Source organism: Chanodichthys erythropterus, chromosome 18, assembly GCF_024489055.1.
Source record: "Chanodichthys erythropterus isolate Z2021 chromosome 18, ASM2448905v1, whole genome shotgun sequence".
NCBI lineage: Eukaryota > Metazoa > Chordata > Actinopteri > Cypriniformes > Xenocyprididae > Chanodichthys > Chanodichthys erythropterus.
Window position 1 is genome coordinate 23,485,793 of NC_090238.1, and position 19,393 is coordinate 23,505,185.

Here is a 19,393-nt window from a genome sequence, read left to right on the forward strand (position 1 = left end):
GTTTATGTATATAGAAGCACGCTTGTGATGCAAAATATTTCACAGTAATAAGTTCAACCATTACTACAATATTTGAACACTTTCTTGAACTGCACTTGTGGTCTAGCTTCATTTGTTTGTAAATTCTGCTTGTTTTGATATTTTATATTAAAATATGCAATACAATTAAAAGTGTTCAACTACACAGTCACAGTTTGTTCCGCACTGTGGTTCCTGGTAAGGCTATTTTCTACTACTAAACAGGAGAGAAAACTTATTTGACTTTGACTTAACATGTCAGTCTTCAATAAACTCAGTATACAAGGTCAACCAATATGTCATATTTCTATAGAGTAGAAAGATGTGACCATTTTCAATTGTAATGCGTTATTAAACAGAGGCTTAGTTAAAGTTGATTTTGTGACAAAATGTTAGTTGATGCATCATGTTTGTTTTGCTCTGCAAGCTGTTTTTATGGTTCTGATTTCAGTAATGATGGAGCAATGTTTAAAGAGAGGTTAGCATCTGTTTGAGGCACAAGAGAAATGCAAAATCTTGTTTCACAAATTTCCACAGACATTGGCCTACTTCATTCTAGAAAAAGAGCCTGTATCAAGCCTACAAAGAAGAAAACTAATCATAATCATCAGGGCATTTTGACAAAACATAGACAAAACAAAGTTATAGTCAGAGTTACATAAAGAACGTATCATATCTCTGCAGACATATTCAAATAAGACAATCATAATGTCATGACTTATGTATATAGATACACATTACATACATAATACATTCACTGACATGATGCACAAAATACATACATTGAAAAAGAAAGTAGTAGGTTTGCAAAATCAATGCGTTTATTTTTAAATCAGATTTTTGTAAGACATTTGAAACATTATGGTGGCATCATAGCTGCTAGTTTCTAAAAGAGAAGACCTCCAATAACCAAAGTGCTATTATAGTTACATTTAAATGGCTTCACTCATTGTAAGAATTGTACATCAAAAATGTTGCTCAGGTGAAAACATATTATATTAAACAAAATCAACCACTGGACCATGCCAGGCCCCTCCCACATTTTGATTGACATGTAACAGGGAAGCAGAACCACACCCCATCATGACCTAGTTTGCTTAAGTCTTTCAGATCTCATCGCAATAGCAAAGTTCAGCACACTAAAGGATATTTCACACCATACACACCACAAGCTAAAAAAGACTCGAGCTCTATTGGAGGAAAACAAAACAGTCAAACAAAAAGTAATATCTAAAGAAAAATTTGATATTATTAAAACCGATGCAGAACACTGCAACACATTGACTCGCTGGTCTAAAATATATCACACAATTTCAAAATTGGAAAGGAGTTCTTGTAATACTTGAAATTATAATGACATCCAGTGTGTGTCATTTGTAATACATAAGCTATTAAATCTACAAGTAATAAAGGTCTAAAGACTTCCCATACGAGTAAGTGTGACTCCAGATGAAAATGTTAAATATTTACCTAACCGGAAACAAATTGCCAAAATGTTATTTTTGAAACCTCAGCAATCAAAATGAAAAGAAAAAATGAAGACATTCCTATGATGATTACAAACAGCCTTAAGACAAAGAGAGACCTCTACATTGTACAGCCAATACACATGATACAGTGATAGTTGAACAGAGATGCTGATAACTAGCATATACATTCTGAACACCTCTTACTTGTAGCGCTCAGGCTAATATCAGCAGACGCTCTCTTCCATACAAAGGATAACTGACACTACACTTAACTCCCGAGGAAGCAATCTGGTTAGAGCTTTTCACACTTTCTACACGATGGACACTTGTAGGGTGACATTTTGGAATATAAAAGTTGAGACATGTTAGAGTTGTATGTGTACACAAGAAAAAGTCTTTTCTTATTTGACTTTTTAAATACAGTGTTTTGCAAACTTAGAAAAAAGGTTCTTAAAATAAGGTGAACTGCATGCATCAAAATATTAGTCCTCTGTATGACTTCTTCACAGAATTCGATAAATTCCCATTTTGGGAATAGTTGAAATTCGCAGAGGATTTTAAGGAAATGTCCCCTGAAAACCGAACCAACTTTTCTCATATACAAACGTACCTGCTATAATAATTAATTATACAAGAGCATGTGAAGTTTCACTGTCTTTAAAATGTCGAAAGCACTTGTAAAGTGTATGTTTGCGGTGCTCTCGACAAAACCTAACTACTAAATTGTATTTTTTATTTTTTACATAATGTGATTTATGTACAGAAAAGTCCACCACATAATTTATTTTGTTTTATAAATTAAAAAAAAAATTAAAACACAGGGATCCTCCTCCTGACGTCATGGGTCCACGGTAACGTGTAAGGCCAATGTAAGGTGTGGTTCAACAGCATCTATTGTTTTTTTTTCCCCTAAAACACGAAAAAGAGCTTTTGTGCCATCTTTGGTCACAGGGAAATTTGTGTGAGTATACGGTTTGGAGTTTAAGGGGTATTTTGAATATACCCCTTTACTTATGCATCTGATATTCATGGCACACAAAACAGTTTCCAATTTCCTGATGGTCCAAGTCAGCACAGGTATTAACCATCAAGAAAAATGAAGTGTAATCTCGTAGGTCCCCCAGAAACAGGAAGCAGAATTACGTAGGACCCAACACAGAGAGGAAGTAGAATTCGCCGGGACCCATCTCAAGAAGTAGAATTCTTCAAGACCCCCTTGGAACAGGAAGTGTGTCAGCAGTGTGATGCATGCTCATGCGCAAGCGAATAGGTCAAAGTTCTGTCTCTTTGAAGACCATGCGTTTCAGAGTGGAAGCCGTAGACGGTTTTTCAGGCCAAATGTCTCTTTTCATCTATTGTGGCCCCGCCGCTCAGGAAACAGATCAAACATATACCTGCAAACCTTGAGAGACACAAAACAGACCATAAAAGAATACAAATAATTATCTAAAAATTGGACCTCTAGTTGTAATGTTACAGTTTTATGGGGAATGATTTGACATGCATTACCATTCAAAAGTTTAGGGTGGGTAAAACAGTAATATTGCAAAATATTATTAGAGCTACTATAACTTTTATATTTTAATATATTTTAATTTATTCTTGTGACGCAAAGCTAAATTTTCAGCAGCCATTACTCCAGTCATCAGTGTCGCATAATCCTTCAGAAATACAAAATACCTTATTGACCCCCCAAACCTTTGAATGGTAGTACCAGGGGCAGACCTAACCAGTAATAAGCAAGGTAAGCTGCTGCTTAGGGCCCAAGGGAATAAGGGGGCCCCATCGTATTTGGCTAAACATATTTGGCAAATGTATGATTGGATTCTTTTGACAAAAGAATTTTCACTCATCACTCAAAACGCCAGAGTCCTACATGCCCTCATCATAATGTAGACACGAGGTAAGTAAGAGATTCATTGAGAGATCGCAATGAACTGAGTGAGTGACAGATTTTTAGTGATTATAAGGGGAGAGCTCTTTGCGTGCTTTCTTGGCTATATATAGTCCATTAGGAATTTTAATATTAAAAGTAAGAAAATGATTCAATTTTAAATTATTAAATTAGTTTTAAATAAAATTAAATAATTTTAATTATTAGCACAAAGAAAATAATATTGTGTCAAGTATAGCCTACTATACATTCGTTCATGTGACAATCTGACAATAGAGATACTCGCCTCAGAGAAAAAAAATTATACACATGCTTTTGAGGTTTATAGGCCTCGTGTTTTGTGCCATGATTATATTTGTATTGATGTCTCAAAATGATTCACTTGTATGCTTTTCTTATGTGCACTGCATAAATGTACACAGTAGTGCAGCGACCAAATATTTTCGCAGATTACATTTTTGGTTTGTTTCCAGCCAAACCCTACCATATGCCCTTCAGAACACTTGGAATACAGTTGCATGGGATTATTGTTTGAATCAATTTATTTATTTATTTTTTAAGACTGAAGAAGCCACATCCACTGCCACTAAATTGACAAGTGCAAGTACGATTTTTTTTTTTTCTTGGAAATTCTTTTGTAATCCAAAAAACATAAGGTAAAATGCCTTTAGTACAACATCAGGTTGACTAATTACTGAATTTGCACAATCCCATAGACAGGGTGTGATAGGGTAAATAAACTCCAAATTATGAGACAGCAAATAAAGGTTAAAAAAGTAAAAGAACACACTAGCTGGTGTGTTAGGGCCCATTACCTGGAATTTGTTTAGGGCCCCCACATCACTAAGTCTGCCCCTGAGTAGTACATTAGGCACAGAGAATAATTAATAAAATAAATAACAGCAATAATAAACAGAGCAATCTGAAGTGCTGTACCTGCCTATAGTCATGAAGCCGCATCTATGAATGATGTTTTCTCTCTGAACGCTTTTCTTCCTTCTTCCTCACCTTGGAAACGTCTCCCTGTTTACACATAAAGAGAGAGAACAATCTGTGTCAAAGAGATGGACAATTACTGTACAAATCTTTTAGGAATACATTATAGTTCAGAATCAATACATCACCCTGAAAATAGCCAGACACCATCATTACATAACAGTTTATCAGTAACAATTGACAGGAAGTTAATATTAAACAGTTCCTGTTATTTGTTCCTGTAGGAAAGGTATAGTGTAAAGAGCTGGGAGGAAGGCAAAAAAGGTTAAAAGGGAAGGAAAAGAAAGAGAATACAGAAGACAAGTTGAAGGTTAGAAGACACATGGCTGAAGAACCATATTCATCAGTTTGTGCATGAACAGAAAAAATAACTAATACATGTCTTATCAAACAAAATAATTATTTAAAAATCTCAAAACCACTCAATCTCAAATAATGATTATTTCTGGTATCCAAAACTGTCCTACTGTTTTCTAGGCCAGTATAATACCAAAAACCTTATGTGCATTATTGTTTTATTATTATAGCACATACACAACCATTCGAAAGTTTGGGGTCAATAAGGTTTTTTTCCTTTCAAAGAAATAATTTTTTAGTACTTTTATTCTGCAAGGAAGCATTAAATTGATCAAAAGTGACAGTAAAGACATTTATAATGTTACAAAAAAATTACATTTCAAATAAATTTATCACAGTTTCCACAAAAATATAATGCAGCACAACTGTTTTCAACACTGATAGTAATAAATGTTTCTTGAACAGCAAATCAGCACAGTAATCATGTGACACTTAAGACTGCCGTAATGATGCTGAAAACTCAGCTTTGCATCACAGGAATAAATTACATTTTAAAAAATATGAAAATAGAAAACAGTTATTTTAAATTATAATAATACTTTATAATATTAATATTTTTTACTGTATTTTTGAAATAAATTCAATCTTGGTGAGCACTTATCAAAAACATTACTGGTCCCAAACTTTTGAAGTGTAGTGTATTTTACATATTAAGTTTCAACATTTATAAACAACGACGTATAAATATAATTCATCCAAAAATCTTAAAGATCGCATGAAATACTTCCCGAGTTCAGTTTTCTTCATCTTTTATGTATCAGCACATAAAAAAAAAAATAATCTGGTCATTAGCAGTAACAACCTCAGAAGAACAACGCTACATGACATATTATACTATTCATTATTTAAAGGTGCCCTAGAATTAAAAATTGAATTTACCTTGGCATAGTTAAACAACAAGAGTTCAGTACATGGAAATGACATACAGTGAGTCTCAAAAAAGTCTCAAAACTCCATTGTTTCCTCCTTATATAAATCTCATTTGTTCAAAAGACCTCCGAAGAACAGGCGAATCTCAACATAACACCGACTGTAACAGTTGGGGTGTACGCCCCCAATATTTGCATATACCAGCCCAATGAGCCCATGATCGAGGCATAACACAAGGGCAGCCAGTATTAACGTCTGGATCTGTGCACGGCTGAATCATCAAACTAGGTAAGCAAGCAAGGACAATAGCAAAAAATGGAGCAATAATAACTGACATGATCCATGATAACATGATATTTTTAGTGATATTTGTAAATTGTCTTTCTAAATGTTTCGTTAGCATGTTGCTAATGTACTGTTAAATGTGGTTAAAGTTACCATCGTTTATTACTGTATTCACGGAGACAAGAGCCGACGCTATTTTCATTATTAAACACTTGCAGTCTGTATAATTCATAAACACAACTTCATTCTTTATAAATCTCTCCAACAGTGTGTAATGTTAGCTTTAGCCACGGAGCACTATCAAACTCATTCAGAATCAAATGTAAACATCCAAATAAATACTTTACTCACATGATCCGACGCATACATGCAGTATGCATGACGAACACTTTGTAAAGATCCATTTTGAGGGTTATATTAGCTGTGTAAAGTTTGTTTATGCACAATTTAAGACAAGCGAGAGAGCGCAAGCATTTAAAGGGGCCGCAGTATGAATCGGCACATTTCTAATTATGCCCCAAAATAGGCAGTTAAAAAAATGTATTAAAAAAAATCTATGGGGTATTTTGAGCTGAAACTTCAGACACATTCAGGGGACACTTGTAAAAAAAGTTTGATGGCACCTTTAACAAAAAGACAAAATGGAAAAGCCATGTGTGGAAAAGCTAAGTACACCCCTTTATTTAAGAGCTTGCAGAACCTCCTTTAGCAGCAATAACCTGAAGTAATGGTTTTCTGTGTGACTTCATCAGTCTTTAATCATTGTGGAGGACAGATGGCCTCACATTTGACTCTAGAATACTTTTGTATGTAGAGGAGTTCATAGTCAACTCAGTGACTACAAGGTGCTCATGTCATGTGGCTGAAAAACAAACCCAAATCATCTCCCAGCCACCAGTGTGATGGACAGTTGGTATGTTGCTGTGCATTATGGCCAAACATCTCCACTTTGTTCTTGTCTGTGCAAAGGATATTGTTTCAGAAGTTTTGTGGTTTGTTCAGATGCAACTTTGCAAATCTAAGCCGTGCTGCCATGTTCTTTTTAGAGAGATGAGGCTTCCACCTGGGAACCCTTCCAAAAAGTGTTTTTCTAACTGTACTGCCCTGAAATTTAACATTTAACATGTTAACTGAGGACTGTAGAGTCTGAGATGTAGCACTTGGTTTTTTGTAGTTTCTCTGAGCAGTGCACTGTCTGAACTGGAATGTCTACTCATGGGTAGATTGACAACTGTCTTGAATGTTTTCCACTTGTAAATAATCTTCCTTGCTATAGAATGATGGACTTCAAATTGTTTGGAAATGGCATTGTAACCCTTCTTAAATTGATGGGCAGCAACAATTGCTTCTCTAAGATCACTGCTGATGTCTGTCCTCCTTGGCATTTTGTGAATACACACCTGAAGGCTCTACACCAGCAAACTGTCAAAACCTCTGACGGCTTCCCCATTTTGGTCTAGTTTTTGTTAAATAAATAATGACACAGTTTAATATGCCATGTGTTGTTGTTCAGCTGGGTCGTATTTACCTAAATTTAAGACCTATTAAGGATCAGATGATTTTTTTATGTCGTCCTGAAACATAAAACCATAGAATTCAAATAGGGTGTACTTTTTTTTTCAACATCTCTTTTTATAAATAGACAGTAGTGTTCACTTACATCAAAGATATGAACCATTATATTAGGGAATGGGACATTATCATGAGCTTAAAAAAATTGAAAAAGAGACTTTATAGGTATCATAATATCAATATGTAAATATCCGGAAAGAGAAGAACTCCACACAGACTGTGCAAACCTCAGCATGTGCAGCGAGGTGGGTGTGGATGTCAGGGACCAGGGGGGTATGGCTTTTCCTCAGGGTGGCAGGGTCTCCCTGTGACCCTATGCCACTCCCCAAGCCCTGGTTTTCCGGAGTGGGACTGTCCACACGGCAAATCACCTTTCGAATGACCTGTAGATGGGTATTAAAATTTAGAGGTCATCGTGAATGCTTGCCATGGTAAAACAAAGCAATGTGAGGAAAGACAAGAAAGGATCAGTTAAGGTTATGGAGGAGTGAGCTGCAAGAAAAATTTATTATGTGATGTCTTTTAGTATTTGATTTTTGTATCACTGTCTCTCTGAAGAGGTAAAGTTAAAAAAAACTACAAGCAACCTAAGGGAGTAAAATATGCTGCTAAATTAGAAATGGATAAGAAAGTAGGAGAAAAAATGAACATAAAGGGAACAATAGAGATACTTTTCTGGTGATGATGTTTCCATCTTCATCAATAAACTGTTCCTCTGAAACTGACTCGCCAGGAATGTTCCGAGCCTCCTCTCCCTAAAGCAAGAAATCACTTAGTTCAATATGCAGACACGCATATCCAGGACACCTTCAAAAGCGGCATACCACACCTACAAGCATGTTCCACACACCCAGAGCCATGTGAACCTGCAAGCAAAGCTGGAACTTTAAATATGAGCCAACACACCTTCATGCCCAACATCACCACCAAGATCACAGGAAGCATAAACAGAAACAAACTCTTTTATGTGCATGTACAGTATATACAGTGCTCAGCGTAAATGAGTAAACCCCCTTTGAAAAGTAACATTTTAAACAATATCTCAATGAACACAAAAACAATTTCCAAAATGTTGACAAGACTAAGTTTAATATAACTTGTATAATCTATAACTATAATCTGTTTAACTTATAACATGAAAGTAAGGTTAATAATATAACTTAGATTATACATTTTTCAGTTTTACTCAAATTAGGGTGATGCAAAAATGAGTACACCCCACAACAAAAACTACTACATCTAGTACTTTGAATGGCCTCCATGATTTTTAATAACAACACCAAATCTTCTGGGCATGGAATGAACAAGTTGGCGACATTTTGCAGCATCTATCTTTTTCCATTCTTCAAGAATAACCTCTTTTAGAGACTGGATGCTGGATGAAGAGTGATGCTCAACTTGTCTCTTCAGAATTCCCAATAGGTGTTCAATTGGGTTCAGATCAGGAGCCACTGAATCACTTTCACCCTGTTCTTCTTCAGAAATCCAACAGTGGCCTTAGATGTGTGTTTAGGATCATTGTCATGTTGGAAAAGTGCACGACTACCAAGGGCACAGAGTGATGGTAGCATCTTTTCTTTCAGTATAGAGCAGTACGTCTGTGAATTCATGATGCCATCAATGAAATGCAGCTCCCCGACACCAGCAGCACTCATGCAGCCCCACATAAGGAACATGCCAGATGCCACCACCATGTTTCACTGTAGGCACCATGCATTTTTCTTTGTATTCCTCACCGTTGTGACGCCATACAGTTTTGAAGCCATCAGTTCCAAAAACATTTACCTTGGTCTTGTCACTCCAGAGTATTAGTCCCAGTAGTCTTCATCTTTGTCAGCATGGGCCCTGGCAAATTCAAGGCAGGCTTTTTTATGCCAGGGCTTTAGGAGAGGCTTTTTTTTTTGTGGACGGCACTCATGCATGCCATTCCTCTGCAGTGTACACTGTATTGTATCACCACAGTTTGGCTTTCTACTTCTTTAGATAACTGCAGTGAGCTTGCATGCCGATTTTCTTCAACCCTTCTCATCAGAAGACGCTCCTGTCGAGTTGTTAACTTCCGTGGACGACCTGGACGTCTCTGTTAAATGGTTGCAGTTCCATCTTTTTAAAATTTTTGTACCACTTTTGCTACAGTATTCTTACTGATACGTAAAGCTTTGCTGATCTTCTTGTAGCCTTCACCTTTCTAGTGTAAAGAAATTATTTTCTTTCTCAGGTCTTGTGACATTTCTTTTCCATGTGGTGCCATTGCTGACAGCATGAGATGGGAAGGGGTTTTAACACACTTTTATAGTCAACTGTCTGACGGACACCTGTGTAATGAATAATTAGACTCACCTGTGGTTGAATTCTTGTTAAATTAGACATTTGTAGTCTAAAATGTAGCTTTGCTCCAGAGACTTTCAGTGGGGTGTACTCATTTTTGCATCACCCTAATTTGAGTAAAACTGAACATTTTGTTCTCCAAGTTATATTATTAGCCTTACTTTCATGTTATAAGTTGAATAGATGTTATATAAAACTTAGTCTTGTCAACATTTTGGAAATTGTTTTTGTTCATTGAGATATTGTTTAAAATGTTATTTTTCAAAGGGGGTGTACTCATTTACGCTGAGCACTGTATGCATCACACAAGCAAAAAGATTATAAAGTGCCAAAAAAGATGTAAACCCAAACCAAGCACCTGTAAGCACAAAGAAAAAGCAAACAACACACAGCAAGAATCAAGTGATGTAAAAATAAATAAATAAATAAAAATGATCGAAGATCAGATCACACTGTTTCTCTAATTGGATGAATCAGATTCCCTCCACCAGCTACACCAAAATCAGACTCGGACCAAAACCTGACCGTCCTGCAGTTTAGCAGGTGGATACCTTGAGAATGAGACGTCTACGAAATACTTTGGTGGTGACAGTACGCTCTTCATCCAGGCCAGTCTCTGTTGATGAACGCTGCTAATGGATTCATATAAAATACATCTTAATACGTATGTGTGCGATTTCAGTTCTCTCCTTTAATTAGTGTAAATAGTCATCAGAATATTCTTTTTCTGGAGCAAATGCATGTATTAGGATGAGATGATTCTGTTTACCATGAAATTGTATCTCATTCCACTGTTACAAAGTTAGAGAATCAATTCATAAGTTATCACAGAAGAGGCAAAGAGAGCAAAAAGACTGTTAAACTGACAGTGGCAGCATTATCTAATCAGCTATTATATGCTGGTAATCCAGCGATTATCTCACCTGGACTTTGTGCTCAGCTATCAGAGCTCCTTCTTGCTTGCTCGCCCCTGTCTTCGCACCACTAGCTGATTCCGGAGACACTGAGCTGCGGGGTATGGTGTTTGAGTGCTCACCATTTTGTCGAGGTTTTCCTGATTCTGCTCTGGATGATGAGGTCATAGAGTCGCTGGAGTTCTCCTGACTGCAAGGGGGTTGAAATGTAAAAATTTAGCAAGTTAGGAACAAATAACTAGAAATTATACTGGGTAAGAATTAAAAACAAAATCATGCATTCTGGCAAACTTGTATAATATTGTACTTTTTAATTTTATATACAGTACAGTTCAACAGTTTGGGGTCACTAAGATTTTTATGTTTTTGAAATAAGTCTCTTATGCTCACCAAGACTGCATTTATTTGATCAAAATTACAATAAAAACATAATAAAAAAATTACTATAATTTAAAAATAAATGATTTCTATTTTAATATATTTTAAAATGTAGTTTATTACTGTGATGGTAAAGCTTAATTTTCAGTCAAACATGATCCTTCAGAAATCATTCTAATATACTGATTTGATGCTCAAGTAACATTTCTTTATATTATCAATGTTGAAAACAATTGTGCTGCTGGATATTTTGTGGAAACCGTGATTCATTTATTTTCAGTATTCGTTGATGAATAGAAAGTTCAAAATTAATGTATCCTTGCTTAAAGGCACAGTATGTAAGTTTCACCGCTAGAAGTCGCTTTGTCAAAACAATAACTAAGATGTAGATGGATGATGCCATGAATGAGCGTGGAATCAATGGAAAACAATCCAAAGAGGCAAAAATAATGTTCAAATATGTTTGAGTGTGTTGAATGTTATTATAATGTGATTTTGTGCGTTCGCTCAATAGCTGGTATGAGACACCTGTTGCAGATTGCAGCAAGCTAGATCCATATTAGAATATCATATTCATTTTAAAATATACTGTATGGTGGAGAAAATGCTGTATTACTGTTACTACAAATAAAGCTCTTTATGATTATGCTATGTTAGCCACTTGATGAAATAGCATTGTCTCTGAGGCATTACTCATGGTAAATCAAGAAAACAAGAGATTCAATAAGACTAATCGTTTTGAACTATATAACAATGATTAGTTTTCTGTCGATAAAAGTATCCAAACAGTTTCTCACCTGTCTAATAAAATGCATAACATATTAAAGCATCTTTGGTGTTTCCATGGTTTCTATAGAAATCAAGGGTAGCGTGGATATGACATAATTGACAGGCGACACAATGACATGGATCGCTACACTGGTTAAAATAGCTGATTTCTCTGGATTTAAACATTGTTGGAAACATTTAGGATAATGCAGGTACACCAGATATATATTTATATATATACACACCAAATTATATAACATTGTTTTAGTGGTTTTTGGATATTTTAATCCAAAAATGTTACACATTGTGCCTTTAATAAAAGTATTATTTTCCTTTAAAAAAAATCTCATGGCAAATTTTTGAACAGTAGTGTATTTTAACAGGATGTTAATTCATAAGCATTTACATCTTTGTGAGGCAAAATTAGTTTGAAACATCAGTCCTAACAAGATCAAAATGAAATGCTTTTCAACACTTCTGTTTACATATTTAAAGGCTGCACATTTGGGAGATTTGTTAATGTAAAGACATTTTCAGAACTGCAGATCATTTGCTTTGTTCCGAAACAGGGACTTAATTTGTTACAGTGTTGCATTTTCTTCTTGGTTCAGTTCGCTTTTACAAGGCAACATTTCAAAGCATACCAAACTGTGTTTTTGAAAGTCACATGTGAGCAAAGCTGTCCTCTTATTGGTCAGTTTCCGCTGCATCATCCATCAAGATAAATTGACAAGTTCACTCTGCGAGCTTATTGTGGCTTTAGCTGTCATCTGTTTTTAAATATGTATAATGCACTGAACCAAGGAAGAAAGCCCACAAGATTCCGAAACAAATGCTCCAAATGAGCCAGGTGAGAAAACGCCCTTAGTTTCAATAGATGGTCTTTTTGGAAAGGGGAGCAAGCTTAGAAAGTTTTTTTAGTACTTCAGACACAATCAAAAGATCAAGTTTAAAATTTGATTTCTCAAGATATAAATCCCTTTAAATGTGGGTTCATGTAAGCTTAACTGTGTAAAGTACCTGTTGTCCTGTCTGTCCATGAAGTCTGACCCATGACTCCGCCCTGAAGTGGGCAGCTCCACATTAACATTCGATGTCTCAGTGAGCCAGCCTGTGGAGAGTGAGCATATCTCAGACTCAATTTGTTCAACACCTCTCACTACCTCTCTCACTTTTTCCTTAGTCATCTCCTCATTCACTTCCCTCTCCCTCTCTCTGACGTGGCTTCCTGACAATTGCTCCTGCCTCTTCTCGGCTTCCTCCTCCTCCTCCTCCTCCTCTCCTCCTGATCCAGACTCCCTCAGGACCTCCGCCCAGGGTCGCAAAGTGGACTCATCATGACCTTTGACCTCTTTCAGGATCACTCTCTGCTGTCCTTTTATGTTAACATTTGGTTCTTCTAATGGTGATGAAGGACACTCTTCTTTTCTCTTGTGTGTTAGGTCAGTCTCTTCCACCATAGGGGACGATTTCAGTTGGGAGTGAAAAGACTCTTTTTTCTTATTTTCTTCTCTCAGTTCCCTTTGTTGAGATTCCTGGTTCCCCTGTATAAGGTGGTCCTGTTCGATCAGAGATGGTCGGTCCGTTTTTGGGACAGACTGGAGTGGTACAGAGCAAACTGAGGGATTTAGAGGAGATTCATCATGGTCTAATGGTGTTGTGCATTTAGGGTTGTCGGGAGGGAGCTGAGAGTGTGTATGAGGATCAGGGGAGAGTATGTGTGTGTGTATTTCTGCAGATGTTTCAGAGAGTATGTGAGGCTGGTTTACAGGTGTGGACAGGGGCAGGTCGCAGGGTCTGGATGGGGTGATTCTGAGAGACTCGTCCTCATTGTACAGCACTTGCCCCCAGGAGGGGCAATAAGGGGGGGGGTCAAGGGGCAGATCTAAGATTGGTTCGAGGTCATCAGACATAGAGAGGCAGATAGGGGGTGTGGTGGGGGTGGGGTTGGTAGTTGACTGCAGTTGAGCCAGGATGTTGTGGAAACCTGGGTAAGATGATATACACACAGATGGATGGACATGACAGGACACAATTACGATCACACACACGTTCACATGCTTAAAGGAGCAGTTCACCCAAAAATGATTTCCTTGTTATTTACTCACCCTCATGTTGTTTCAAACATGTATTCAGTTATTTTTTTTAAAGATTTTTTTTTTGATGGATTGAAACAACATGAGGGTAAATTGACAATTTCATTTTTGGTGAACTATTTATTTAAATGTAGACATAAACAACCACCTAAGCCCACCTTGAAAATCGAAAGCACAGTTTTAGACAGAATTTCCCAAAGCTTAAGCAGACACACAGGCCAACGAACACACAGTTAATACACAATGACAATGTACCGATTCAGATCTCCAAAAACAGAGGGATTGTGATTTCATGTAAACTGCCATTCAAAAGTTTTTTTTTTCCTTAAAAAAAAAAAAAAAAAGATTACTACTTTTGTTCAGCAAGGATGCATTAAATTGATCAAAAGTTATATTTATATTAATACAAAATATTTCTGTTTCAAATAAATGCTGTTCTTTTGAACTTTCTATTAATCAAAGAACCACAATTTCTACAAAAATATTATGTGTTAATGGTTTTCCCAAAAAAAAAAAAAAAAACAATTTTTACAACACTGATAACAATACGAAATCTTTCTTAAACACAAAATCAGCATATTAGAATGATTTCTGAAGGATCATGTGACACTGAAGACTGGAGTAATGACTGATGAAAATTCATCTATTCCATCACAGGAATACATTACATTTAAAAATATATTTAAAATAGAAAACATTTTTTTTATTATTTTAAATTCTAATAGTATTTCACAATATCAAAGTTTTACTGCATTTTTGACCAAATAGATGCAGCCTTGATGAGCAGAAGAGACTTCAAAAACATCAACTCTTACCAACCTCAAACTTTTGAATGGTACTGTATGAGTATGTGTAATCTCCCCATAGTAAAAGAGCTGTGTGTATTCATGTTTAACTTTGACTTTAAAAAAAAATGTACAGGATTGGATTTAATGTTATAGTCTATAATAATAAAAAGTGGGTGTTAATTGTGTTAGTTGGACAACATTACATTTGCTGCATAACTGCAAATAAGAGGCACAGTCTTAATTTCATAAGCCAAGTTTCCATCCATTTTTTCTGCTCTTTTGTTATCGACAAAGTGAATATGCATTTAAAAAAAATAATAAACATTTGCAAAATTTGCTGTCCCCAGTCTGTTTCCATCCAACTGGACTTTTACCGATAAACTGGTTTGTGTAATGATGTCATCCCTAAAAAACTATTATTATTACTATCATAAGGAAACAGCAGAAAACAATGGTGAAGTGGAGAAGCTTGACTGACAGGACTGCATGTAATTGCCTTTATGTGATGAAACCCATGATTGGTTTGGACACAGGGCAGATAATTTGTTATATTAATTATTAATTGTATTTATACAATGTACCAAGGAAACAAATATAAACAATATAACTAGTATTACCAATATCCTACAAAATTAAAAGGCAGGAAATGTAATTTATTATGAACAAAATAGTTCAATATAAAATATTTAGCCTAAAAAAAAAAATCCTGGGATGGAAACCTGGCTATATTCATAGTCAAGATGTGTGTTGCTACTCAATTTGAGGAGACTCAAAATCAGGTTAAAAAAAAATTGAGGATTAATATGTCTCTTCAGATGAAGAGCTCAATAGGAGAGGAGTTGGGACAGAGGGATGGAGTGGTGAGGGGTGGTCCTGGGGGCATGCAGGGGCAGTGACAGCATACACAAGGGGGTAATGGTGTGGGTGGTGGGGAGAAGGAGGCAAGATTCAGGCAACGGGATGCACAGGGAGAGAAAGAGGGGAGAGGAGAAGGGCAGGGTGAAGGAGAGAGACAAATTCTACGTGCGGAAATGGGAGATGACAGACTGAGAGCAGATGGAGAGAGAGAAGAGAGAGAGAAGAAGCAATTGAGTGGAGCAGATGGGAAGAAAGAACTGGATGATGAGTCTTGGGCCACATCAGGATACAGTTGTATGAGGTGTTGTGGTGGAGCATTGGGAGTGTGGGATGACAGAAAAAAAAAAAAAACAGAAAAAAGAACATGCAAGTTAGAATGACATGACAATGATGGAGAATGAGAAAAATTAACAGGGGGTCTGGGAGGGGGAATGAGGGATTGTACTGGAGGAGAGGAGCACACAGGTCATCTTGTAGTTAACAGAGGGAGGCATAGGAGACTTCAGGAGGAGGAGACTACGGAGAGAAGGATGATCTCCTTCTTTCTCTTCTTTTTCCCCTCTCTCTTTTTATCCCTTGCTCCAGTGCAGGGGAGGAGAGGAGAGAAGGATAGATGGAGGAGGAAGCAGATCGACAGCTTGAGAGGCAGAGGACAGCTGAGTCTTTTAGCTGAGGCCATGCGCTGTGGTCCACTATGTAAAAAACAGCTGGTATATAACACTCCAACCAACTAATATCAAAACAGCTTCATCAGGATACAGCTGATAATAACATGCATTTGGTTTAGAAGTAACTCTTTCCTGTCCTTTCAAAAACAGAATTAATGTAATGACTGAGAACAGTGTTTGTTTCTAGTTCCATTGGTAGTATAATGTAGGGCCTTCATTAAAACTGTAAGAAAAGTGTGTACATGTGTAACAGGAAAATACTGTTTCGAGTGGCCCTTCCTACACTTCTTGAGGCAAAGCATCATGCTGTGATTGCTTCACGTTACATGACCATATACATGCATGTTCAAACCAGGTACATGCATATGGTGTTGGGAGGAAGGGAAAGGGGTAACAGAAATGAAGAGTCTCTGAATAGAGAAAGTCTTTAAACTAAGAGAATAGTGAGTGCTTCAACACACTATGTGTGTGATTGGGGCCTTTAAAAAGATGCTTGTGATGTGATCTTATATAAATGTGCCAAAGGTAACATCTGAATATAGACTTCAAGTACAAAATAGTAACTATTTGTGGTCCATCTGTGATTAACACTTTGGCAAAATGCACAGGGAGGTTGTATAGGAAAAAACAAAGGTGACAATAAAAAAGGAATGATTTAGGGAGGAGGGGGTGAGGTCAGGTGGGGGTGGGGGGGTCAGCTAGATGGGGCTAAACTTTACCATCCGCCTTTTCCTGGCACACAGCGCTATCATCTGCAAAACTTCTGGTGCCTGAAATGTTACCATAGTCAAATATGGGCCCTTCCAGCAGAGTCACAATATCCATCCGGTTCACTTTAGTCAGGACCGCCGTCAGTGCATCCGCTAAGAAAAAAATAAAAATAACTTAATTTTATTTGGTTGGGAGAGACTATATTAGATTAGAAATATATTAAAAAGATTAAGATAACTTCACACTACAAGTAAGAAAGCAAAAGGATGAAGAAAAAAAAAAGGCCAGGAGAGATGGATAGAAACTGATTCTCACTTGTGGCGTTTTTCCCATCCCGACTGACCCACTTCTTAAGGAGCATAAAGCTCTGGGCTGTGAGAGAGTTTGGGTTCTCTGTGCGAATGTGGTTTATCTCATCCACAGAAAAATTCATCTCTCGAGCCAGCTCTATAGAACAGTAAAACAAATCACATTATAACTAGCATCATATAACTAGCAATATCTCTGCACAGACAGCTAGTAAAGGATGACAGATGTAAAGATAAATTAGTAATAAAATTAAAAACAGTAAAACTTTTTTAGCCCTCCAACATTTGCTGTGCTTGAGTTCTCTGTTGAAGGATTCCTGTTTCTGAGTTTTCTTAAGTAAACATTTGAAAACGTAATCAGAATCAGATATTTAGAGAAATACAGTGAAGTATGTTGTTTGATGTGAAGAATCAAAAATGTAATTGAATTTAAATTAAAAATCTGAATTAAAGAAAAATCCAGGACTGCACTGCAATACCACGCACAGGCACAAGAGGGCATTAAATAAATCAGCATTTTTCTGTGCCAAAAATACTCTTCCAAATCCTCACGAACTTCGTTTTTTTTTTTGTATGGGCCTGAGTGATGTAAACAGGGGCAGAATTCCTTGTACAGGCACTTCTTCCAGAAGGGCGTGTGCGCATGTCGACCAGAGAGAGAGCAAGGGCACACCCATCAACACGCGTTCGGCTTTACGGAAGTTGTCGGCAGCGCTGCACAAGTCACAGGACTTCACAAAATCAACAATGCCACCAAAGAAGTGTGTTTTTGGTTGTAAGGGAAAAATAACCTTGTTTCCCAAAGAACCCAGCGTTAAGTGGAGCTGAGAGTTTTGTTCTCACGCATTACATTGATGTACTCTCGATATTTGTCATTAAAATAACCATAGAAACTGACAGTTGCAATCACATTTTTATTTGTTAAAATGAATGGAGAATATCTTGTGTTTTTTCATGGCTGTTCAGGCCCTCAGGATCAGTGCTTATGGTTTCATAAACAAGGACCAGTTCTATGCTGGATTTACAGATCGTTTGAAACTGCAAGATGGAGCGACCACAGCGGTAATGATCCCGGTCATGAGTCGGAACCACAGGTGGTGAGTAAAACTGCTTCAAATGTCTGTTTTGTTGGCAATAGGCGCCTAAGTGCATATGATGTAAACAAAACAAACGTAAGGAATTCATAAATTCATTACTCATCAATCACTATACGCTATATTCATTATAGTGATTCAAAAGTTATCCAGGGATAAGGCGATGGTGTATTGCGTGTTTAAATATATTTGTTAAGCTGACCATTGATAGCTTGCAGCCGATCTCTACACAAAAGCTTCATGTGCTTGTGACAGCTTGTCACTCTATCTTCGCTCACAATGTCAGGCCTCCAGGCACTTGGCTGTTTTCAGAAAGACTCGGTACAGTGTATGTATCTTTTATAAATATGATAAAACTAAAGACCTTTCGGCGATATGAAGGATGCTATACTACTCTATAAGTTCTTAAGATTAACATGAGATCGTCAGAAACTGTGTGTGATATCCCCCCTTTAACTTTCTACTTAAATATTTTAGGTTTCAAAAGGTCAATAATAAATAATTAGCACATGGCAAGAGGAATGTAAACTCAGTCATAGCTAGTCATAGCTCTCACCTGTCCAGCTCAGACCCAGGTGATCAGCCACAATGGCCATGCGGAGGTCTGTTCTCTCACAGGGACTCTGTGGACCTGTCATGACATACAGAACATTACAAACATATTACTTATTCACTTCAAATTAAAAATACAGACGACTTCCTTCTTTTCTGGCCAAAACAAGGAAAAATGAACAACACTATTTTTCTCCAACAGAGGCTATGGACAGGAGAGGTAAAACTAAGGGACGTTTTTAGAATAGTACTGTTTTTGGCTAGAAAAGGAAGAACAGACAGATGGTGAACTACAATGTTTGGGCTACACAGTTGGTGCTCCGATTGTGTATGTAAAACAAATTTTCCACAGAATCTATGCAGGCAATAACTATGAGTTTATACAATGGTATAATAAATGAAAACAAAACATTAAAAAAATAGATTTTGTTGAGATGAGGCATGCAGACAACATAGTATTGTACATTTT

General features: G+C 36.8%; 1 protein-coding gene across 18 annotated transcripts in view; it reads right to left on the minus strand.

The window, feature by feature from the left end:
• Window positions 1-419: 419 nt before the first annotated feature.
• ank3a (ankyrin 3a) overlaps window positions 420-19,393 on the minus strand; it is an 85,788-nt gene continuing 66,814 nt past the window's right edge. For 7 of the 18 annotated variants that reach the window (XM_067366602.1, XM_067366604.1, XM_067366596.1 and 4 more), the window contains 9 exons: window positions 18,929-19,003; window positions 17,286-17,417; window positions 16,979-17,122; window positions 12,870-13,836; window positions 10,713-10,893; window positions 8,133-8,216; window positions 7,689-7,844; window positions 4,318-4,404; window positions 421-2,889 (listed from right to left, as the gene is read on the minus strand). In XM_067366602.1, coding sequence (XP_067222703.1) covers window positions 4,342-4,404; window positions 7,689-7,844; window positions 8,133-8,216; window positions 10,713-10,893; window positions 12,870-13,836; window positions 16,979-17,122; window positions 17,286-17,417; window positions 18,929-19,003 — 1,802 coding nt within the window. In that variant the 3' untranslated portion in view covers window positions 421-2,889; window positions 4,318-4,341. The other 11 variants (XM_067366606.1, XM_067366610.1, XM_067366597.1 and 8 more) reach the window with 7 other exon arrangements.